The 25,358-nt window shown below is 42.0% G+C and overlaps 1 protein-coding gene across 9 annotated transcripts; it reads left to right on the top strand.

Moving 5' to 3' along the window:
• Positions 1-1,524: 1,524 nt before the first annotated feature.
• dnm2b (dynamin 2b) lies at positions 1,525-25,159 on the top strand. Of its 9 annotated transcripts, none has more exons than XM_030414628.1 (21): positions 1,525-1,995; positions 4,870-4,943; positions 5,625-5,774; positions 5,852-6,055; positions 7,320-7,418; positions 10,906-11,066; positions 11,165-11,307; positions 11,431-11,566; positions 11,853-11,920; positions 13,149-13,287; positions 15,444-15,530; positions 15,619-15,689; positions 16,635-16,689; positions 16,930-16,941; positions 18,115-18,225; positions 18,424-18,533; positions 19,433-19,544; positions 20,934-21,101; positions 21,203-21,429; positions 22,789-23,037; positions 24,703-25,159. In XM_030414628.1, the coding sequence occupies exons 1-21, from the start codon at positions 1,835-1,837 to the stop codon at positions 24,740-24,742; spliced, it is 2,577 nt and encodes an 858-aa protein (XP_030270488.1). In that variant the 5' UTR covers positions 1,525-1,834; the 3' UTR covers positions 24,743-25,159. The 9 variants fall into 9 exon arrangements, with proteins under 9 accessions (XP_030270488.1, XP_030270455.1, XP_030270441.1 ...); XM_030414595.1 differs by lacking the exon at positions 13,149-13,287 and adding an exon at positions 14,273-14,411 and having other exon boundaries at positions 23,264-25,155; XM_030414581.1 differs by lacking the exon at positions 13,149-13,287 and adding an exon at positions 14,273-14,411 and having other exon boundaries at positions 23,261-25,155.
• Positions 25,160-25,358: the final 199 nt, after the last annotated feature.

Here is a 25,358-nt window from a genome sequence, read left to right as displayed (position 1 = left end):
AGGGGTCAGAGTTATAGATGAGGTTTGAAGATGGTGTACAGCTGACATATATAAACTCTTCATTACTCATTTTAGTCTGTCATTTACAGTTATAAAATATAATATGAAATATCTGTTTAAAGGGGCACTATGTTGTTTTGGAGAAAAAATTCAAACTCAGGATTTTAAAATGTACAGCATTAATGAGGAAATAATACAAACTCATAAATATGTATCCATAACTGAATAAACTCACTGTTCTCAGGGGAAAATAAGGTCCCCAGAACACTGTTTGAAGCTAGAAAGGTGGCAGGGTCCGCCACATATTAACGAAGTAAAACAGAATGAAACTGTGTTGTCCTTTAAGATCAGTTTCTTTATTCAGTTTGTTCAGGCATAAACAGTCAGTCAATGAAGACTTTTTTCTCTTCTGATTTAAATGTCTTCCCCAAAACTACATAATGCACCTTTAAAATGAGAGTAAAATTCAAATAATACAAGTTACACATATTGAATGAAATGTATGTTTTTACATGTATGGTTTTAACAAGTGAATGGAAAAGAAAAAAGTTAAAGAGCTAATGCACAGAGAATGTCCAAACAAAGTTCAAACCAAACTAACATCGGTCATTTTCATGATCTATTGAAGGTATGACATGCTACATGCATTTGAGTGTCTAAAAATGAATAGACTGTTGGTATGCATTTCGTTGAGTTGTGTCCTTACATTACCCCAGATGTTTCCAACAATGTTCAAACCCAGGTCCAATCTGTAACTTTATTCAAGTTAACGGTGAGCTGCGTGCTATGCTATCAAACATGTGATTATTTTCTTCACAAACTGATTTATTGTTTGGTCTATAAAATGTCAAAGACTTTGCAATAAATCATTACATTTTTCCCAGAGCCAGCCAAGATGAAAACATATTACAGCAAAGTATCAAGAAGAAACAAGCAGGATCGGTTCTGAAGACAGGGAGGATTGTTTCTGAATTGTTACAGGACATACAAAATAGTAATATGACTCTGTTAGAGGCCTGCTCCTCTCGTCCTGTCTGCTGCTGAAGAAGTTATTATAGCAGTGAAACCGGAACTGAAACTTTTCTACTTTATAAAACCTAATTAAAAAGTGCCCAGTGCATATTTAGGTTTGATTTTCATGCCAAACTGCCTCTAAAGGACAGCACAGTCTTACTGTGTTTATAAAATGGCGGACCCTGCCACCTCTCTAGCTTCAAACAGTGTTCTGAGGACCGTGTTCTTCTCTGAGAACAGCTTGTTTATTCAGTTTTGGAAAAAAACAACAAAAAAAAAACAAACAAAAAAAAAAAAACATTAACATATTTCTGAGTTTTCATTTCTCTTCCAAAACTACAGAGAGCACCTTTAACGGTTTTTTCTTTCTTTCTTTTTTTAGCAATGAATACAAGTAGACTTCCATTCCCCCGGTTCCAAAGTGCAGGTCCAGAAGCTGTATAAAACTGATGAGACGTCTGAACACGATGACAGACGTCCCAGCTGACCAATGACGGAGGAGATGACCGCTGGAGGCGGAGCCACGATCTCCGGCGGAGGCTGGGTGTCGCCTGACCGGATGATGACAGAAGTTTTTTGGTCTAATGTGGGTACTTTTATCAGGCAGTCATCCAGTTCATAATCCAGCCAGTGCTCTGACCTCAGCGGGGACTCTCGGCCCTCAACCGCGCTGTGTTTTCATGAGATAAACTCTCTGTGACTGTGACAGGCTGCGGTGCCGTCTGGGAACTTTTGGTTTGCTGGAACAGCGACCCTCCGGCTCTTATTCAACCGGCCAGGAGAGCGGCACAGAGCCCGCTGGGCTGACCGAGCTGCCGCAATGGGAAACCGGGGAATGGAAGACCTCATTCCCCTCATCAACAAGCTCCAGGACGCCTTCAGCTCCATCGGACAGAGCTGCAACTTGGATCTGCCGCAGATAGCGGTCGTCGGTGGCCAGAGCGCAGGGAAGAGCTCCGTGTTGGAGAATTTCGTCGGAAGGTTGTAGCTATACGGTTTATATGTAGCCTTGGATTCTGTGAACGTGGTGTCTACTTTGTTGGAAGTGGTTTTGTTGGCTGTTGCTGTTTCTTTTGAGACAAAAGCTTTTGCGTAAAAGTCGCCAACTAAGCACTTGGTTACGCGCTGTGTGTCGGCGCCTCCCAGTTTCTGCCCGCACGGGTTCTTTCCATATTGGAGCTGAGCTATTCCCTACCAATTATTACGCATTTCACGCAGGTAAACATCAGTTAACTGAGAGGCTAAACACCGAGGAGGGGTTGGTAAAAGCAACAACAACAACAACAACAACAAGTGAGTTTAGTCTGCAGCTCCACATCCCAAAACCATACAGTGAAGTTCCTGAGCAGGAACATGAAACAGTCACTGCCTCACATTTCTGTCAAACATTAACAAAGGCTGTGTTTCCTTGAGGCTTGTTGCCCCAGGGTTGTAAATACGTCTTTACAGGCCTTATGTGGCATAGGTCAGGTCAATGTTTGACTTGGGCGAGGCATGAACAGGTTGATGTCACTGCCAGATGGATGAATTCATGCAGACAAATGTACAGACGGCTTGAGTCTGCTCTGCCAACACGCCTGCGCAGCTGAATGTCTCTGTGAGGCTGATGAATGAGTCTGAAGGAATTTGAATTGTGTAGCCTCTTTGATGACAAATAGCAGCAAACCAACAGCTACATTAATGCCACATGTCAGGAGGCACTCGGCTCAGGTTTTTGTTCTCAAGCGTTGGGAGAAAATCCATTCAGGGGAAAAAAAAGGAAAGGGGGAGACAACATGGCCGTGTCGCTGCTCTTTGGCAGCTTTGTGTCTCTATCTCCGAGTGAAGGTGCTCAGGGAAGCGAACGCTCTACTCTTGTACATGTCAGAAAGATTTCACTTGTTGACCAAGAGATAGGGAATGGCGATTAGGCAGCCACGTCTCCTTTCTTTCCTGTTGCCTTTTGTCTCCGGGTCCCAAGCAGTGGCTGTGGGAGACAGTAGGGGCATTGATGTGTTTGTGCTGGGGTCATCAGTGATGTCACCAGCTGCACTGTCATGTGTATATGACACACTGGGTACCAGATACCCACAGAAGGCTACTTAGCTGTTTTTCATGTTTGTCAACCCGAGGTGTGATGTTGGCTTGTTTTTAGGGTAAATGGAGAAGGTTCGGGTCAGTCGTGGCCGCGACTAGAGATTATTTTCACTGTCAAATATTCTGCAAATTATTTTCACAATAAAATGATTAATCGCCTAGTATTCAAATGTCAACAAATTGTGAAAAATGCTCTAAAAAAGTCCTGCATTTGTCCGACAACTGTCCAAAACCCAAAGACTCTTCATTTACTATCGCCAATGAAGAAGAGAAGCAGCAAATCTTCACATTGAAGATGCTGGAACCAGCAAATGTTTGGCGTTTTTTGCTTGAAAAAATGGATGAAAGGATGAATTGATTCAGTTGACTGGTGTCCTTCTCTCCTGGTCCTCGGGGACTCCCAACACTTAGAAGGACCCTTTACTGAATGAAACCAGGGGGCTTTTTTTGGTTCAACTAAAACTTTATTATAATTTAACAGGATATTTTGTCCTGGCAGACATGAAACTTGCTATGAACTCAAAATATTATTCTTTAACTGGTGCACGTTTGGATGGTTTTGTGTCCCCAGGCTTTTAGCAGTTATTAAAGCATAACAGTCTGAGTTGTTTTGAGGGGAAGTCATTCTTTGTAGGACACACTGCATGTTAGCTGTGGCGACAGGGTCAAAAGCCAGAGGGGTTTGGAATGGGGTTGTTCCTAATGACATTTTCCTTAATGTATTGATTCATGGTTTCATGTATGGAGAGAAGAGGTCTGAGATCCCAGGATGACACCTTCAAATGTTTTTTGTCTGATTTACATACAAAATAAAAAGAGAGACTTAGTTTAAAATTATAGAAAATAGAGGAAAGTGCCAAGTTCTCACATTCAGGAAGCTGAAACTAGAACATATTTCGTCCGTTAATGAATGAATGTTTCTAGTTGGGATCCACTGATTTAAAGAGAAAAATGACAAAAAGAGTTCCAGTACTTGACCTGTAAATATGTAAAACACAAAGAAGAGGCGAAGTCCCACATGAAGAGCTGTTATGAGCAAATGTTTGGGTGCGATATTTGCTGGTTAACGACGGAATTGATTAACTGTCTTGTTGGTGATCGTATTAGTCACACCGCGCTTTCATAAGTGACAGGAAGAGATGAGGAAAGAGGATGGGAATTGCTGTTGTGTAACATCCTGACTGCTCTGTCAGCAGTGGACAACAGTATGTGTTCAAATGTGTGTGTGTGTGGACGGTTACCTTACGCTGGAGCTCGGCTCAGTCTTTGCCGCTGACCTGGTAAACACACACACAGACAGACAGACAGACAGACAGACGTACAGTATGCCCGTAGCCTGGAGAGATGTGTAGTCAGTGACCTGGACATGATCGCAGCTCTATTGAACAGGAGTTTCCATTTAGATGAACGTGCCTGTAATGAGACGGGGAAACAGAGAGACATGTTTCTTTCTCTTTGCACTATTTATAATAAATAGGGTTGTAAGTCAATCCTTGTCCACCATCAATAATGCACACATGTACGTGCGTGGGTCAGTGGTGGACTCACGATGTTTGAAAGTAGTGATGCATTTATAGTGAAGAGAGGGCACTTTATCATGTTTTATCTTCTATAGGGTTAGGGTTAGGGACTTAGACTTTTGGGGGGGTTTTTGCAAAGAAAAAACATCACGTTGCTAAATTACTACTGTGGAAAAGGTTTGTCTCCTTTTCTTGTTTTTACATGTGTTGTTCACCTCGTATTTGTTTCTAACTTCACCTTCATCTGTCTCTCTCTCAGGGACTTCTTGCCCCGAGGAAATGGCATCGTCACCCGTCGTCCTCTCATCCTCCAGCTGGTCAACAGTAAAGCAGGCAAGTTCCGCACATGAGTCGGGAAAAGGGCTTACGCTGTTAAATCCAAGAACTAGAGTCAGTTGTTTGTAGCCAAAATGAAGAGTATTCATCTAGAATAATATAGAATATAATACCTTTATGATCATTGCACAGTGTGCAACGAAATTTCAGTGCAATGCCTCAGTGGTCAGACAAATAAAAACACCTGTACACACCAAATTGAGAGATGTCTCAAACATACAAAGTATGAAATCAAGTAAGTAGGTAAAAGGTATAGTAAAGAAAGTCTATTGAAGTTAGCATACTAACCAGCTACCCCCATTCTGTCCTATCTTGTAGTACACCTTTGTACTGGCAGGAGCTGATAGTCTAATAGTCTGATAATACATAAAAAAAAGGTCATAGTTCAGATTGGAGCGGCTGTAAATCACCTCTGTTCTTCATCCCTTGTCAAGAAACTGGCATCGCAACTGACTGAGCCATGAGCTAAGTAGCTAACAGCAGTTGTCATTTACTCTGGTGATATGTTGCCCCCTATGTTTTGGGAGCTGTCTTTTAATTTTTGCCATATTTGACAAATAACAACTTTTAAAAGCTTATTACATGTTTTGTGGAACTACTGTATTCATTAAAGTTCCTGCATTGCCCCTCCTCATCTTCCTCTCTCTCATGTGTAATGCTCTGATTGTCTCCATGTAGAGTATGCAGAGTTCCTGCACTGTAAGGGACGCAAGTTTGTGGACTTTGAAGAGGTCCGCCTGGAGATTGAAGCGGAGACTGACCGGATCACCGGATCCAACAAGGGCATCTCACCCATCCCCATCAACCTCCGTGTCTACTCCCCTAATGGTAACACTCACAGACAAATACAAAGTCAGCCTCCTCGGTGCAGCTCAGCCTCTGACTTCCTTCTTGTGCCCTCTTAGTGCTGAACCTGACCCTGATCGACTTGCCTGGGATGACCAAAGTGGCTGTGGGAGACCAGCCCCATGACATCGAGCACCAGATTAGAGACATGCTGATGCAGTTCATCACCAAGGAGAGCTGTCTGGTCCTGGCCGTCACCCCGGCCAACATGGACCTGGCCAACTCCGATGCTCTCAAAATCGCCAAGGAGGTGGACCCTCAGGGTAAGGGGACGTAGTGAGATCTTCTTGTCTTTTTGCTACGTCCTGTCTGGGTATTTCTCTAAATGTAACCATCTTTTGGTCTAATTTTAAACAAGGCTAATTACTCTTTGCTGTGTCTTGCAGCCGTTATCACTCTTACTCTTTCTATTAATCTTTGCCTCAGTGCTGGAGCTGGCCCGATCGTCAGAATAATTAACAGTTACATTATTAAAAGACTTCCTGGCAGCACTGACTGAAGATTAGTCACATGTTATATTAATTTAATTATCTCCACCTCTGGACTTCCTTCATTCCATTCAGAGGATGTTGTTAATTATATATTAACTACTGTACATACTGTGCGTAGACAGTTAAGTACATTTAACAAGTGTTAACATGAGGCGTATCTTAAAGGTGCAATATGGAAGAATCGGAGTTGAAAATATTTAAAGGTTAACAAAATTAGCAACAGAATGTAGAGAGAGGGTTCTTTTTTCCTGTATTGCATTACAGTGATATCTACTTCTGTTAGCCTGCTAATCAGCTAGCCTTAGCCTGTCTTGGTCCAAAGCCTACACCAACACTTCCCCAGTGGTGATTTGTTGCCCCATGTTTGTTTTTAAGATGAATTTAACACGTGGCCAGTTCATACATATTGCACCTTTTAAGGTTGAGTTTTGCTTACATTCGCAATCTTTACTTACCTTATTGCTAGCATTTAAGCGCCCTTGTTTTGCAGTCTTCCTGTCTCAAGATTAATTGTTGTGTCTTTGGTGATCCCTTTCCATCTAGTGACATCATCCAATCAAATTTGAATCTGGTCAACACCTTTGTTTAGAGACAAATAAATGTAAAACTAATGGAATTCCCATCAGCCTCAGCTGCATTGCGTTTAGTGTTAATTAGCAAGTTGAACAAGAACAAGATGCTAAGGGAAGATGGTGAACATACCAAACATTATAGCTGCTTACATGACACGTACATTGACATGCTAACAGCATTGTCATTGTCAGCATGTCAGCATGTTGATGTTAGCATTTAGCTCAAAGCACAGCTGTGCCTATTTACAACCCCACAGAGACACCGGCAAGGCTGCAGACTCTTGTTGACAACTACTGAGCCGTTTTTTCTGTGTGTAAGTTTTTTAAACTACCTAAAAAAAAAGTTAGCACATTGGGGGTTATTGAACTTTCCCTGGCTAAATAATGTAATAGAATGCTCTCTCTAAATGCTGAACATGCTCTTCCATATGTGAATATTGGAACTATGATCACTTTGTTTTCAGGGCTGAGGACTATCGGTGTGATCACAAAGCTGGACCTGATGGACGAGGGGACAGATGCACGAGACATCCTGGAAAATAAACTACTACCACTCCGCAGAGGTGAGACCATGCGGATCGTCAGTTGAAAGAATTGATAATAAATGGCAAATGTTTATACAGTATACAGTGCACTTTAAAAAAGAAAGACAGGAGCGACTGATCAACATTAAGGCAAACAGACTGAAGCTCCACCGTCAGCTGGAGTCACATGAACACATCAGAGAACAGAGGCTACAGTTAGTGACGAGGAGGAGGAGGAGGAGGAGGAGGAGTAGGAGTTTTGATAATCAATGAATAAAATCATTTTTCAAGCAAAAATGTCAAACATTTACTGGTTCCATCTCCTTAGATATGATGATTTGTTGCCTTTGTTTTTTCATTTATGACAGTAAATGAAGAGACTTTGGTTTTTTGGACTGTTGTTGCGACAAAAGAAGCACTTTCACTTTGACTATTTTATCTTTTTTGCATACATTTTGACATCTTTTTGTCTTAAAGGTTACTCGATAAATTGTGAAAACATTTTGCACATTAATAGATAACTAGTGCAGTGCCCATAAGAAAAGAGTAATAAGCGTTTAAATTTAAAATTTAAAAAACTTTAAAATACCTACAAAATCAACAGTACATGCTACAGTTTTGAAACTTTCACCAAACTGTAGCCCCAATACTGCTGAAACTTTAGTCCACTTAAACTCATTACAAATTATGAAGTCAATCACTCAGTTTTTTTCAAAACCTGTAAAACTTATATGTATATGTTCCTCCCACAATTTTTGCTCAATTGTCACCAAACTTGCTAGAGAGCATCTTCAGACCGCCCTCCACAAAACTTGTTTCTCGGATTTTTGATTTATCAAAAATTAAGCCTACAGTGCATCAAAATGTTTGACCATAAACAGTACTGTAAACATATACTATCAAATTCTTGCTAAATACATCTTCCTGAAAAAAATTTGAGAATATTTTGGAGTCATGGTTGATGAAGTTTGGCAAATATCAGAATTTTATCTCAAAAACTGAATTTTTGAGAACATTTTGAATTCTGCTCTCATGTGAATAATTGCAGTCAATGCAAGCAGCATTTTTAAACATAAGTTATTCACTTATGGAGCAAATTAATCATTTTTAAAAACAAATATTACCTCCATGCTGCAATATGTGTATTTTCAGATTTTTGTCTTGATAACTGAATTTTTTACAGTGGTTTCAAATCTGCCTGCACAACAGTGAATGGCTTAATCAATTTGTCAAGCCACTGTTATAATGCCACTTGCCAATTAGCTCAGAGCGATAGATGACAGTCTTTGGTTCCAGAAGTTGTGAGTTCAAGCCTCAAGTCGTCCAAAGTGAACATTGTTGTCAACTGTCTTGTCTTCCTATTCTCCTGTTTGTTGCTCAGAATTGCCTAATTTTGCCAAAAAATAGCCCGGACCAGACCCATCGCTGCGCAGCAGCTATAATTTTGATTTTGCCATTATATTTCATCTTAAAAGCTATTTACTTGGTGTCATTATTTTCAGCACAACCTCACATGTGTGACTGTACAGTTATTTTTTTTATTTTGACATACTGTATTAACACAATGGACCTAAAATCACAAAAAAACCATGAAATCTGAGTAGAAAAAGTTAGATTTTTTTACTGTGAAAACCACAAATATGTATACAAACTATTATTATTATTTTTTTCTTTTACTTATAATGCAAATATAAATTGTTGTTTATCTAAATTTGTGCATACATTTAAAAAATTTACAAAGTTATATGTAACTATTTACATTTAAATGCAGGCAATGCTCAGGTCTGCCTGTGCTCCTTCCAGCTGAATAAGAGCTGGACTGCCTGCTCCACATTCAGCTTCTCCTCATTTTTCTGACTCATTAAACAAAAAAACGACTCCACTACTCACTAAACACACTACACCAGACACTACATAACACACTAACTACACACTCCAAACACGCTAAATGTCACAAATCTCTCAACTCTCACACACACCGACCGTCGTTGCATGTCAATCATCCGCCTAGGTCCCTCCCACAACTTCCTGTTCCTCAACAACCAAACTTGCTGCTTGGACACTTTTGTGACAAAAGCCAGTTTTTACCGTTTCTTCCTGCACCAGAAACAAAGCAAACGTGACGGCAATGTTCGGTGGGCCGTGCAGCTAGCGGCTAGCTACACACGAACATCCACAGATTCCGATTCCACTTTGTTGTCCGCGCGTCTCCGGATCTCCTCAGACCCGAACAGACTCGGTCCGGACTCGTTTAATCTCATTAATCCACAACAGTCAGTTTAGATGCACAGAACAGAACAGAACGGGACCGAACCGCCGGCAAAATCCTGGTCCAGCTCGCGTCGCTGCAGGTATAAATCTGCTTGTTTCTTAAGGTGGGGGGTCGCGGTGGGCTCTGCAGTGATTGGCTCTGGTGCGCACATGACTGTAGTGGCTCCGGTGGACAATGCTTGTGGAATTTGTAAAGCATTTATGAAATAATTTATTAACGGTATCATTGCAGTCCAAACAAATGCGAAATATCACACCATTGAACCACGCAGCAGCCATGTTGAAACTCTCAGGTCAGTCTGATCCTGATCCGCAGAGATATTTGAGGAACACACACACACACACACACACACACACACACACACACACACACACACACACACAGACAGACAGAGGTTACTTGTATTTATACACACACACACACCATCTCAACAAATAATAAATACACTGGACTTTTGCTCTCTCTCAATTGGATATTCTGACTTTGTGGCAAGCCTGGCTATAAGATGAGGCCATAAGATGAGACTGTTGTTCACTCATGATGGACTAATATGGACACATGTGCAGACACACATGTAATCTGTATGTACTGTCTAGAGCTTGAATTCAGCTCTATATGCTACTGCTGTAATATGTTTTGTCAAAGGTCATAACAAAAGAAAAAAAGAGAAGAAAAGAAAAAAGTAATTTGCAAAAGACAAGAAAAGATCAGAATGAAGATTTTATACTGTGGGTAATGGGGGCGGGACTTGATAAGCTTTGGCTTCTCCCGCTTTTCCCTTTCGGCCATGTGTGTTGTATTATTTGAACAATGATGAAATGTGATGCTTATGAATTGACATGTCCGAAACAAACAACATAAATAAATAAATAGATAGATGAACAAATTGGTTGCAGCTCATATTAAATTAGTTGTGTTGGTTGCTTCTTTGCATTGGATCGGAAATGAAAGACTGCCTGTGAGACTGATGCTCATCTTTAATTTGACATTACCAGATTAACAGTGGAGCTCTTTGTACATGTAGTTCCCCCATTTCAGAAAGTAATAAAACAAGTTATGTGAATATAAAGTTATTTATTTTTGTGGTTACAAATCCTATGCAGTCTGTAGTCTTAATACACTCTGAGGGGATGCTCTGCTTCCTGTGTTCAGTCCGGTGAAACAGTCTGGATTAGGGTTCAGGCTCAAAAGCATTCAAGCGTTATTATTATCGTTAAACAAATCTACGGGTACCTTGTGTGTGTTTGTCTTCAGGGTACATCGGGGTGGTGAACCGCAGTCAAAAGGACATCGACGGGAAGAAAGACATCCGTGCTGCTTTAGCTGCTGAGAGGAAGTTCTTCCTGTCTCACCCTGCGTACAGACACATTGCAGAACGCATGGGCACACCACACCTGCAGAAGACGCTCAACCAGGTGAGACACACACCTGATCACACGTGTGTTTTCTTGTTTTGTTATGTATTTCTTAGATTTTTCATGGTAAATCTTTTCTTACCTTTGCTTTTCTCCAGCAACTTACCAACCACATCCGTGACACGTTGCCAGGGTTACGCAGTAAGCTGCAGAGCCAGCTGTTGTCACTGGAGAAGGAGGTGGAGGAGTACAAGAACTTCCGTCCTGACGACCCTACACGCAAGACCAAGGCGTTACTTCAGTCAGTACACACACACACACACACACACACACACACACACACACACACACACACACACACACACACACACACACAGATACTCATTACAGCACAGTTGTTCAATATACTGTGTACAATCTGCAGGATGGTGCAGCAGTTTGGCGTGGACTTTGAGAAGTGCATCGAAGGGTCTGGAGATCAGGTGGACACCTCCAACTTGTCTGGCGGAGCGAAGATCAACCGCATCTTTCATGAACGCTTTCCCTTTGAGCTGGTGAAGGTGACTGATGTTTGTTTTCATCCCGATAATTGTCATTAAGTGGATAAGGAGTCGCTCTCTGTTATTTTCCTGTCGGATGGCTCAAGTTGTCACGCCTCAGTTAATGATGTGTTTTTGTGTTTACACCACTGATGTTTTAATCTTCATAAATCCTTTATCACTCTGCAGCTTCGTTGCATAAGCTGTCATGAATCCAAACCCACAGACTTCTCCTCTTGCCTCGACTCATGTTTGTCTTTCTGCCGCAGTACAAATAAAACAGAATTTTTTTCTCACTTTGTCTCAGATGGAGTTTGATGAGAAGGAGCTGAGGAAGGAGATCAGTTACGCCATCAAGAACATCCACGGAGTCAGGCAAGTTGAGACAGCACTCTACATGTAGCAGCTAGCCCTTTCTTTCTCTGTTTGTGTTCATTCTGCCTTATAAAGACCTTCGGTCGATGTCTGTCCTGTTTTGCATGTCTCTGTAAAGAGTGCTGGCTCTCCTGTCTGCCTCTGTTCTCTTCTATCTATCTTATCTTATTTTGTCTACTTGGCTGCTTGTAAGCCTTACGTTTGTCTTCCACTTCCACTCCTCATTTGGTCTTCCTTACTGACGTTTACATGCACAAATTATTCAATTTTTTTTTTCCTACCAAGCTGTTGACATGGCTAATGAAAATTACGATTACACTAATGTTTGTGTTTACATGCAGCTGTGCATACTCCGTTGAACATCACATAAGAAAATGGGAAAGTGGAACAGCTGGAGCCGCTTCTGCTGTCTTGCTTCTTGCCGTTAAATTCAACGGTGGTGAACTTGTTCACACAGCCTCCCTCTACACTTGGGCTGATATTAGATATTATCGAATATCCGGATATTTGCCGTCATGTGTAATATTTTTCACAATATTAAATATCGCACGACTGTCATGGCATCTTTGGGCTTTTACTTTAAAAAGCAAATGCAAGCTGATGTGTCAGCCAAAGTACAATATCACAATATAAAATTTGGGATAACGCTCAAGTTCACTCTTTCATTCCTTCAACTACCTTCTTGAAAAAGTCAACGTTGCAACATTTGCACACATCCAAAAACTCGTTGAGTCTTTGTGCAAAAGTAGGTCTGCCTCTTTTTACGACCAGAAATGTGTTCTGATCCTATCGGCTTGCATCTCTTCCCCCCGTCCTTGCAAACTGTAGCTCTTTGGTTTGTGTACAACACACAGGGTTTCCTGTAAGCGAGCAAAAGGCTGTGTGATGCAAACTTTGATTAAAGCCCAAAATGAGACATGCATTCTATATGCCCTCTTTCACGTCCAAAGACTGCTTCTAAAACCGGAATAATTTCAGCGTATCCTCCATGTCTTCAAAATGCTGTGTTTGTAATAAGGCCTGCATAAGAGAATAAGCTGTTTACATGACCCGAATTGTATCTGGTATAATAGTGAAATGTTAGTGTGCATGTAAACATAGTCAGTGTCCGTCTGCTCATGTCTTACTTCATCTGCGTGCCCGTCTCACACTCTTCCTGTGTGTTTATCGACCCCCTCCCCTCTCCTACTTCATGTCTCCATGTGTGTCTTGTGTGTATGCCCTTCAGGACAGGCCTGTTCACTCCAGATCTGGCGTTTGAGGCCATAGTGAAAAAGCAGATCATTAAGCTGAAAGAGCCCTGTCTGAAATGCATCGACCTGGTCATCCAGGAGCTCATCAACACAGTCAGGCAGTGCACTAATAAGGTATCACTGCATGGTCTCCGGCCCGGCTGCCACACCTGAACATACACACCGCAGAGACCAGCCAGCTTTATGGCAGGGGCCATTTTTGTGGCAACTGTTTGATAAAGCAGTCGTTATTAAAGTTATGTTCATTTTACGTAATTTCGTCAACTTTAAAATAAAATAAAATGGCCGAATTCAACCGAAGGGTTACATTTTTTATAGTTGTGTGGAAAACGCTGGATATATCATTTGAATGTCCCGGCTGTACTGCAGTGCACCGGAGTGGTGTCTCTGAGAGGCCGTGTTGTCAGAAACAGACGGGCTGTGACATGTTCCTGTGCAGGTTCATTACAAGACAAGCTGCAGGCTCACTTTTATGCTACAGCTACAAACAGGACAAAGAGTCTACATCCATGCGAGCAGCTCTGTGAGGCTGTACTGAAGCAAAGGGGAGCTTTGGGCTAAATGCTAACATGCTGAAATTTAACAGGGAGAAATTTACCTCTGTTCACCATCTTACTTTAGTGTGTTAGCACGCTAAGATGGGTTTATTCCTCTGTGTTAACGGGCTTTTGCCTACGATGCATAAGCTCAGACTGTGACGATGACTGTCATTAGTTTAACAGATATTTGGTCCCGAACAAAAGTATTAGTCAAATTGAAATTTTGACCTGGTCACCAATAAGTGATCATCATCAGGAAAATATGGGTGACCCAATGTACAAGTGGCAATTCAGCCAACTCTTTTGAGAACCTGCAGCTTGTTTCTGTCGTGCACGTGAAGTTGAACTAACTAAATACCTGTTTTTTTTTTCTTTGTCACATTCCTCAATCTTCATCATTCTTTTTTTCCTTTCTGAAACTTTATCTTTCCCCCAAACTATTCCCTCCAACTTTTCCTTTTCTACCACCGTTCCCTTTTTCCCTCATCACGACCTACGCTACAACCTCCTCTTCCTTCACCTGACATTAAACCTCCAACTCCCATGATGCATCACCACAGGACAGGCCTGTTCACCCCAGACATGGCGTTTGAGGCCATAGTGAAAAAGCAGGTCATTAAGCTGAAAGACCCATGTCTGAAATGTGTCGACCTGGTCGTCACCGAGCTTGTCACCCTGATCAGGAAGAGCGCTGAAAAGGTAAAGAGCGGAGAGAGACAGCTTAGAAAGTAGATGGATGCAGAGAGAGGAGTGAAGAACAGAGCGATAGAGAGCAATCAAAGGAAGGAAATGACAAAAATCAAACGGATCATAATGAACTAATGTGTCACTGTATGGCATTGTTGATCGTTCCCCCTCACCGCTGCTTGAAGGCTTTACTCAACACACGTCCTTACCCACCTCACCTCACTCTGCGGTTCCCTCCTTAGTGAAGAATCTAAATGAGCCCATACTGATCCTCTCCCAGCCCACTCACCCCATCAGCACTGTGACTGGTGATTTATGTAACAACCCCTCATCCTGCCTCACTTATCAAATCAGATCCCCACTGACACCAAGAAATTCGCCTGGCTGTTTTCCACCCTGTCTTGTCGAGGGAGATTTTCATGGGCCTTTTCTGTGATACAACCTTTTTTTTTTTTTTTTTCCACCACTGACAACAATAATGCACCCACACTGTCCCCCCACAAGACCCCGTCAGACCCTACCCAATCTTCTTTCTCTTTCTGGACCAATGACTGTAATGAAAAAATGGACGACGCGCCTCCACTTCCTCCCACTGTAAAACAAAGGAGCCAAAAAAGAGGGGAGACGGGTGCTGCCATCATGCACTGATGACGTCATTTTCTGTTCAGTAGCGAGCGGGGGATGGTGCTGGGATATCAAGAGAAATCGTGTCGTCCATCATTTTTATTCAGTCATTGCTCTCGACTTTAACCTCATCTTTTTCCCTCATTCCTCGCTGATTTGTTTGGACTTGCTATCAGCTTGAGACGACATTATGCTAATGGGGATTTTCAATTCACGTCACGCTACAAAGTAAAGACATCTCGAGCTGATATGGAAGTCGCTGCATGCCTCCTCAGTCAAATTGTGTCAAATGTCTTCCCTCATATGCGTTTATATTCTCTGTCATTATGTTGCTTATGAGGATGTAAGCCTACACAGGCGTGTGTGTGTGTTGTAATCACGGTGCCTGCAGCAGTGTGTGTGTCTCCTGTGTGTGTTCAGCTGGGATCGTACCCTCGACTGAGAGAAGAGACCGAGAGAATCGTCACCACCTACGTCAGAGAGAGAGACAGCAAGACCAAAGACCAGGTGCGTGTGTGTGCATGCGTGTGTGTGTTTGTACGATCACTTCGTCACTTCTTTGCATACATAACACGTGTGATGTTTTGCCTCTCAGGTGCTGCTGTTGATTGACATAGAGCTGTCCTACATCAACACTAACCACGAGGACTTCATTGGATTTGCCAAGTAAGACTTAAATTCACGTACTCTGGGAAAATAATCCGCAACTCTTGATATTCTATGAACCAACATAGAAAGAAATCCAAACCCTTCAAATATTTACAATATTAATCAGGTAATTATACAAACTCCATAGCTGAATAAACAAGCTGTTCTCAGGGGAAAATAAGGTCCAAAGGACATCTGTTTCAAAGGTGGCAGGGTCCGCCAAATACAAACAGTTGAACAAGTAAAACAGTATGAGTTATGTTGTCCTTTAAGGTCAGTTGGTTTATTCAGTCATGAAAACAAAGAGATTGTTTATTTAGTTTGTTTGGTCATAACAGGTTTATGAACGTTTCTCTGCTGTCTTTGATTAAGATTTCCTCCCCAAAACTTCATAGTGCACCTTTAAGCAAAAATTCAAAACACATCCTTGTTCCAGTCTCTGTTTAGTGTTTACTTGCTGCTTTGCTTGTTCATATGTGACAATGAGATTGAATTGAATTGTCTGGGTTTACTGACTTTACTACTTTTTTTTTTAAATAATCACTGTTATCATATGTCATGTGAAACTACAGCAGCAGCATTTCCACTAGTAACGATTTGCAGTGTTTGCCACTGCTCTGAAAAAAAAAGAAATCGAAAAGACAACTAAATGTTCCCCCATCGATCATCTGATCCACTTCCTTAATATGTATGTTGGTTATTGCAAACTGGTTAAAAACAGAACATTGTTATTTCTCTAAATTGTTTATTTATTTCTAAAGAATTAATAAATGATGGAGGGAATATGAATATATTGCGTTGCATGTCAATTTAAGTGGTGTTCCTGTAAATAGCACCAGTGCTACCAATGTAAAAGGTTAGCCTGGACCTCTGCAAACAGATGAAAATTCATCCTCTGTAGCCTGTTTTGAATCTGTACCGTGTCTTGGACATATATTATATTATTGAATCTCTCTTCTGCAGTGCTCAGCAGAGGACTGCTGCCAACGCCACCAAGAAGAGAGTCATGCCCAATCAGGTAACTCACCTGTTCCAACACATACACCGTATCCCCCCCCATATACAGCCCTCACAGCCCCCACTGAAGCATCATAGCAGCTGCTTTCACCTGCTGTTTATCTTTTCATTTCTTGTTCTGTCTGTCATTGTCTCAGCCTGTCTCTCCTGTTTACATACTCTTGTCTGTGCCCCTCTTGTCCTTTCTCTTTATTTCCTCTTCCTCTTCCTTCTCCTGTGTTCCTCCTCTTTTACGGTCTAGGGAGAGATTCTTGTAAGTACCGTACACCCCCCCCCCCCCCCCCCCCACACTGGTCACTTCCTCTTTGGGTGGGTGGGGGAGTCAACAGTCATTCAGACCATGTCCAGTGACAGGATTTGTGCTCCTTGATGAAGAAGAGGGAAGTGAAAGAGTTACACTCATGGATGGATATTTCTCACCCAGCGAGGGGCCCAAACAAGCTATTTCTCATCCTGCTTTGATTCTGTGCTGTGTCCCACTGACTGTGCACTGAACAGGATTTCAATGAACTCTCTTCAGCCTCAGCTTGAATAAAATATACTGATATGTTCCGCTGACAGCAGCCGTGTCATAATGCGGTTCATCTGTTTGTTTTTATTACACGCTGTCTCATCATTTTTTTTTATTCTGTGGCTCAAGTAGGTAGTAGCAGGAGTAGTAGGCAGGTAGAGTAGGTGGTTGTATAGTGTGCTAAAAATGCTTTTGGAGTTTCTTTTACAAAAAAAGAATAAATACATGAAATATTTTCATGTGAAGGAAGGTTCCATCAAAGGTGATTTATAGTAACAGTTATTTATGATTACATCATTCTAATCTTTGTTTCCCTGGCACTAAAGGGGAATAAGTAACAACAAAGACAAAAAAAATAACAAAATAACATCATCGGCCAGTAATCTCAGTGCCACCCAATTTAGATCATCGCTGAATAAAATGCTGGTCTATGGAGAAAATATGGTTTTCAGGCCGCAGGGGACTCTTTTGTTGCAGCCCCAAACTGGGACAAACTGGCTGCACGGCTGACTCTCCCGCTCCATAATACGCTCGTGGCTACACCACCCAGACTAGGGTATTGCATATGTCTGCTTATTATCCCTGTGTGTCTCCTTGTCCATCAGTCCGACAGAGAGAGGGATGCAGAGAAGGTGACCTTTCAATCGGAGCCCGTCTGTCATCATTCGTTTTTTCGGTCTCTTTGTTTGTTGTGTGTTTCCGGCTCATGCTGTGTGGGTTGATCCCCCTCTGTGTGCTCTTCCTTTATGAAGATCACTGTTGTGCTTGCATGACTGTTGAAGCCAATTATCTGCTACATGTCTGTGTATCTCTCTTTTATTGGTTTTTCTAGTGTTGTATTTGCTTGCCGTAGATACATGTCCCCCCCTCTTGCGGGGTGTGTAGTTGAGTCAACTGTTGGACTCTCGTGTGCAGGTGATCCGCAGAGGCTGGCTCACCATCAACATCAGCATCATGAAGGGAGGATCCAAGGACTACTGGTTTGTCCTGACTGCTGAGTCTCTCTCCTGGTACAAAGACGAGGAGGTGAGGCTGCTTGATGGACACTAAATGCATGAAAATGTTTAGTTTACTCCTTTTTTAATGCGATGGAGAGTAAGTGGGCGAAAGTCCCTTGTAACATCTGGTACAGTAGTAACCATGTTGCTCCGTTGAGTTGATGCTATATTTGTTGTAGTCTTCCTGCTTTTATATTCGTCATTTCATCACTGGGTGTTTTATCAGGAGAAAGAGAAGAAGTACATGCTGCCTCTGGACAACCTGAAGCTGAGAGATGTGGAGAAGGGCTTCATGTCCAGCAAACACGTCTTTGCCATCTTCAACACAGAACAGAGGTGTGCATATTCTGAGGTTATGCTTATCTGTTCTGTAATCTTTGGTGAACCCTCAAAGACATAGGATGCGTTTTTGCGGCTCCTGACCCTAACCCCTATTCAAGCAGTCAGCATCAAATGCCATAGGTGATTTGATGCAGGGGAACTTTAAAGGGGCAATATGTACGAATTTTTGCTGAGAACATTCAAAAATCAAGTGAAATTATCAACAAAATGCAAATAAATAACAGTTTTGACAGATATCTACTGAGATTAGCATGCTAACCAGCTAGCCCTGGTCCTGAGCTAACATCTACAATTAGAGGTAGTTAGCTGTTTCTCTGGTGATGTGCGCCCCTTATTTGTTTTGAGTAGGAAATTGATAGGTGGCCAATTCTTCCATTCTGCACCTTAAATTTCAGTCTGGCTCATTTAAAAGTCCCAATGTTACATTTACTTTTTCTGAGAGAAGATGAATTTACCAGAAAAGTGTTTTTTATTTTATTTCTTTTACTATGAACTCAGACAGAACCTCAGGAAGTTTAGTTTTTTATTATTATTTAAGATATGTACTTGGATGTTTTTCTATAGCTGACCTTTCCTTAGCAAATTACAGCCATATATTAAATATATTATCCTGAGTGTTTTTCAGTAAAAAACAAAAGTAGCGTAATCCTGCATTTCATTTGCTGACTATGTATATGTGTCCAAAAGAAGCTCAGAGAGTAAAAAGAAAGGTTATTAGTTCATAACAGAGGACACTGAAGCAAAGGGGAAATGTGTGATCCAAACAAGACCGATGTGACACAAGTTTTTAAAACATATGACCAGGCTCAGCAGTTCAAATGTTTATGAACACTATACAAAAGAATTGCTATTTAAAGTGTTAATGTGTGTGTATATGCTTGTGTGTCTTGCAGGAATGTGTATAAAGACCTGCGTCAGATTGAGCTGGCGTGTGACACTCAGGAGGACGTCGACAGCTGGAAGGCTTCGTTCCTCAGAGCTGGTGTTTACCCAGAGAAAGACCAGGTACACGAGAGTGTCCTCACGTGTCGAATGCTATTAGGACTCCAGCTTTTTTTTATCTTCTTTTAAATATGGCAGAGGGGTATTTAAAGTTACACAACACTCCCTGTTTTTATTATTAGGTACACCTATACAAACTAATGCAGTCTGGCGCAACAGCTCTGCTACATTAATGGCAAGTTTATATTCAAAATGTTTGTACATTTATCAGACGCTTTTGTCCAAAACGACTTCTAGTAATTCATACATACATTCATACACTGATGGCGGTGGCTGCCATGCAAGGTACCGACCAGCACATCAGGAGCAGTTTGGGGTTCAGTATCTTGCCCAAGGACACTTCGACAGGCAGACCAAAGGAATCGAACAAGACGCTGGCTCCATCCCTGACACACAGCCGTGGTAAATGGGGTTGACAAATCATCAGAAGTACTTCTCAGTATAATGTAGTCCAGCTCAACAACAACGTCAGTAACAGAGATATGTTAAATGAATCCCTCACTGACACTCTAAATCAGAGCTGAACATTATTATCTAAATAAAGGTGGAGTTTATGGTGGAACAGTTGTGTTGGATTGCATTAGATTGCACAGGTGTACAAAATAAAGTTGCCAGTCCCGATCTGTTCACCGGAGAGTGTGGTCACCTGCTCATATACCTATCAGGGTAAGATTAGTTTGTGGACAAATTTTTGACCTCCATTCTACATTTTCACCCAGTAACACAACCACAGTGTGTGCAACAGCTCTCTCAGCTCACGGCCCTGCTGGTCTAGGATGCAAACTGGGAGTCCAACATCCAGGCCAAAGTTGATGTGTCTTTAAGGTGCACGATGTGGTTCTCAGGGAAGACATTTAAATGAGAAGAGAAGTATCTTCCCTGACTGATTTTTTATTTTTATTTTTTTCATAAACACAATAAATAAACAAACTCAATTTGTGTTCATGACTGAATGAACAAACTGAGCTTAAAGTGATAGTCGGGGTATTTTGATGTCAGGATGTGTGAGCTTATCTGTATTCAGTCTATTTCCTGTAGTAGATCATTATCAGCCCTGCCCTGCTTCCTGCTGTTGCTACGCGCAGCAGGAAGCAGGGCATTGTACTGCTGTAAACCGTACCAGCAGCAAGACGTATTTTAGCCACCTAAAATAAGTCTCACCTATAAAAACATATATCTGTTGAAGTGTTTATCTAATGATTCAAACAGCGTATTCCTTTGGCACTACATTTGGCTTGTGTGTAGGAATAGGGAAGTTGCACGGTTGAGGGAATGTTGTGCCAAAGAAAAAGGTTGTTTGACCGTAATCAGAAAAGGTCAAACTCAATCTGAGGGGGGGGAAAAAATGGTGTGCCTTTAACGAACCTCTGTTTCTGTCTTGGTCTCCTCCAGCCTGAGAGTGAAGATGCGATGAATCCTAGCGACACCGTGTCCATGGACCCGCAGCTGGAACGGCAGGTGGAGACCATCCGCAACCTCGTTGACTCGTACATCGGCATCGTCAACAAATCCATCAGAGACCTCATGCCCAAGACCATCATGCACCTCATGATCAACAGTGTATGTTTTTCGTTAGTCACGCTCAACTTTAAATGTGCTGAGATCTGAAGTATGTCAGCATACCTGATGAATCCTTTCCCTTTACCCTCTGCTGTCTCCAGGCGAAGGACTTCATCCACTCTGAGCTGCTGGCCTACCTGTACTCAGCCGCAGACCAGGGCAGTCTGATGGAGGAGTCGGCAGAGCAGGCCCAGAGGAGAGACGAGATGCTGAGGATGTATCACGCTCTGAAAGAGGCCCTGGTCCTCATCGGAGACATCAGCACCACCACTGTTTCTGTCCCCCTGCCTCCACCTGTAGACGACAGCTGGATCGCCAAGGAGCCAAGGTAACAAACATGAATATGAGTGAGTGCGTTTATATGCACAATTGTAACCTGTTTTTTGGAACATCCAGGTTATGTTTTGCGCATGCAAACCTGGATATAGAAACCAGGATGCTGTGGCATGTAAACAACTCATCTAAGTCTCTGAACCATCTCATAGTGGCTGATGTGTTGAGAAATCAAGAGACGCCAGCAGGCAGATGATCAGGAACCTTGATACTGTTATGATCATTTAAGCAGGGAGATGAATAACCATGTTTCTCAAGTTCCATTTAAACACCATATCCTGCATATGATAAAAAAAAAAAAAAAGATTCTTAAGCACATGTAAACACAGGTAACCTGGGATCTGCATATCTGTGTGAACTGTATGTGGGCCAACAACGAAGGTAATTTAGAAACAGTGTCACCATAACATAGTTTGTCCAGCAGAGAGCACTGAAGAGTTGTGAAAGGAAGGTCCTTAATATAGGTGTCATGGTGCCTGGCAATAATGTTCTCCTTTGTTCTTACTGACATAAAAAAAATACAATTCTGCAGATCAGGGTATCACAGAGGGTGCATCTTATCCGGACCAAAGTTACATCTAAGACTATACTCATTGTTCCTCTGCCTGAATTCTGCATCACCCTCTACAATAAGGCATTATAACCAATTGATAAAAAATGCCAAATTAACAAGGAGACCCAAATAATTAAGAATTTGTCATTGACAGCATTTCACGGAGACTAACAAGCTTCCCCTATCTCAGCAACTCACAAAATTGAGCAATTTTATAAGGGAGTCTGGGGGAATTTCTCCCCTTCATCTCTGTGCTGCTGTTCACTGTGGTTGATGTGGTTGCTTTGACTTATAATATCGGTGTTACGTTTGTAGACTGCTGTGGTGCAAAACCTTTCAAAGCCTTTTGAATGAATACGAAAAACATAAATGTCGTGCACCATTTACAGTGACGTCATTATATACTGACCCCTCAGCACCGCCAACTGTGCCTGTATTCCCAAGTCCCAGTTTAACTGTTCTGCCACCTGATGCCCATAAATGAAATATTATGTGATTGTATTTAAGGATGTAATCCCAATTATAATCTTCTTTTGGCTTATCAAAATAAATATGAAACCTCTTAAAGATCTCTAAGAAGATTGATTTCCCCCAGTTTTCCATATTCTTCTTATAAATGAACTATTAATTATGATCAGAATGTCTAAACATATGACAGCAACATGAACAACTGAACAAATTCACATTTAAATGGCTCTATTTTGATATCAATACTAAATTGTCCACAGATAAATGAGGGTATGATGTCATTAAAATGGGCGACATCTCTATTCTAAGTACCCTCCTCTTTCTCTGTGTCAGTCCTCCACCGGCGTCCCGTGCTGCGGCAGCCACAGCGGCTCCTCCTGGCCGGCCCCCCGCAGTGAGGGGTCCCACCCCGGGCCCTCCGCCCCCCCTTAACCCATCGCCAGCTTTCGGGGCCCCGCCGGTACCGTCTCGACCCGGCCCTGGGCAAGCGGCCTACGCAGGCGATCCCAACTCTGGTTCTGTGCCTCTCATCCCCTCAAGGCCGGCCCGCGTGCCTCCTGCACTGCCACCAGGGATTCCCAGGTAATATCACACACAAACACACATACACACACAAACAACCTGACACCTTCATTCATGGCTTTGGTACTGGTGGAAGACTGCTGGTGACGGGTTGTACTGTACATTCTGGCTTTTGGTGGTTTGGGAGTCATTGGCGCATGATTATCTGATGATGTTTTGCCTTGCATGTTTCTTCTCTCCCTCCCCCCCCTCCCCCAATTCTTCCCCCCCTGTCTTCCTGCAGCAGAAGACCTCCGGCTGCTCCCAACCGACCCACTATCATACGTCCTTCAGAGCCCTCCCTGCTTGACTAGAAACACACACACACACATAAGAAAACACTCTTCTTTTTGTTTACACTTTTGTATTACTCTTATTCCTTTTATTCCCTGTATATTCCTTTAACTACAAACTTTGTCCTACTGTAACTGGTAATCTGATGCTGTTTCAGTCTGTGCGTTTCAGAAGCATTATGTATGTAATTTTGATTTTAAGTGTAGGTAGCTCTTTTTTTAACAAAGTATATGATGAAATATTCTGCATTCAGTATTATAAAAAGGGATACATTTGATGATTTAATTGACTTAAAGGTTATGAACCAGCAGGTCGTCTTTGAATTTTGCTTGTTTCATTTGAAATGAAATGTGTCTCAAAAACAATGTATGATTCTTAACTTTTATATAATGGAAGAAAACACGTTGAGGAGTAATTGTTTTGTGAGTCGTACGCTTGCTAACATTTTGTCAGTAATCTTACACACTAAGCACCTCATTAAGTAAGCAGCACTTTTAAATAGAGTCCTTTCTTGCTTCATTGTTGGTATTTTCCCATTTTCAAAATCAGCCTTCAGATGAGCTTATTGGAAATTAGACTGATTAAATGGAATTTGTACGCCGCAGTATTTTGGCTAATTACGTTTTATGAAGTGTAGCGCAGTTAATGTCAGAGTGACCTCCCACCACTGCACATGGTGAAATTCGCATCCAAGTGCCTTGAGCGAAAATGGTCTTCAAAGTATTCATTATCATCTTAAAAAGCCATAACTAGAAACAATGGTTGTTTAATAAAATGGGCTCTCTTTCAGAAGGTGTACACAGTGACGGACTGAATAAAAGAGTAAAAGAAGAAGGTGTGGTGGCCGCCGTTTGTTCTTGCTCATTCATTCTTTGCTCCGTTTATCCTCTTACATTCTTATGCACCAAGCCTTCCTTTGTTTTTGTTTTTTTTTGACCTCCTCTCTTGTCGCATCTGTTGTTCAATCTGCCGTCTCCACGCACAGACCGTAAACATGTGCTACGCGTACTTCCTGTCACTGTATGATGCTGCGAGCGTACAGTTCAGTGAATCCAGGTCGAGACCCCTTGACTTGCAGGATAGTCAAAAGGAGACGGCTGTGCAGAACAGAAACGTCTCACTTTTTCTGTGTGCAGCCTAGCACGTCCGTCGTACCTTACTGTATGATGGAGCTGTCAGTTACCATGGTAACCACGGTTGCCAGTGGCAACAGCAGATAGTGTTGCTCACTGCTTTCGCGCTGCTCGGCAGGAATGAATAAAGGTATGCAGTCCCACTCCTCTGTTCTCGAGATCTTTCCTTTCTCTGTTGTGTCTGTCAGCTGTGGGAGTTACAGATGCATCATGATCAGAAACTGGCTGGAAATCTTTTCACGGTCTTCTTCTCACACAGGCGACCTCCACAAGTCCCCTCTCGTCCCAACCACTGGTGAAGGAAACTCAGGTGTCGAGCACTCTGACTTGGACTCACTTGCACTCGGCTTAAGAGGTTCAGATGTACCACAGAGTTTCTGTAGCTGTTGCCTGAAACTGTTTATGCTCTGTTTTTATTGGACATTCATGGAAATACAAGATTCAGAAATAATTGGGATCAATCCTGTCAGATGGTTATGGCTGGACTAAAGCTGATAGCCTTCGTGATCTTGCTGCAAATAATGAAATAAGACAAAAGTACTGATAACCTCTGTACATACACACGTTATTCCATCTGTAAAGCGACCTCGGGTTCCATGAAAGGCGCTATATTAAATGTATTATCATGATTATTATTATTACTACATACAGGTATGTTGTTAACCTTACAGAGTATTGCTGATGTTTAATAAAGACTGAAGATCAATGATCACTCACTTGTATTATAAGAACTACTGATACATCCCCCCTTGAAATGTTTGTCAACCTTGAGTGAGGCAGGATGAGTCAACTGGTAAACAAGAAAATAGTCCAGAGATACTGTACACTATATTATGAGGTCCTCCTTTAAAGGTTCAGTATGTAAGAATTGGCTCTGTTCAGTTCATACTCCAAACAAACAGGGGGCAGCATATC

This window comes from Sparus aurata, chromosome 1, assembly GCF_900880675.1.
Source record: "Sparus aurata chromosome 1, fSpaAur1.1, whole genome shotgun sequence".
In the NCBI taxonomy this organism is placed as follows: Eukaryota; Metazoa; Chordata; class Actinopteri; order Spariformes; family Sparidae; genus Sparus; species Sparus aurata.
This window is presented reverse-complemented; position numbering and strand designations above follow the sequence as displayed.

Bases quoted from the DNA above. Each gene is read 5' to 3' on its own strand.
- dnm2b (XM_030414581.1), top strand. From the start codon at position 1,835: ATGGGAAACCGGGGAATGGAAGACCTCATTCCCCTCATCAACAAGCTC. The intron at 7,419-10,905 runs GTGAGACCATGC...GTTTGTCTTCAG, and splicing joins ACTACTACCACTCCGCAGAG to GGTACATCGGGGTGGTGAAC. The intron at 15,690-16,634 runs GTAAGACTTAAA...TCTCTTCTGCAG, and splicing joins GACTTCATTGGATTTGCCAA to TGCTCAGCAGAGGACTGCTG.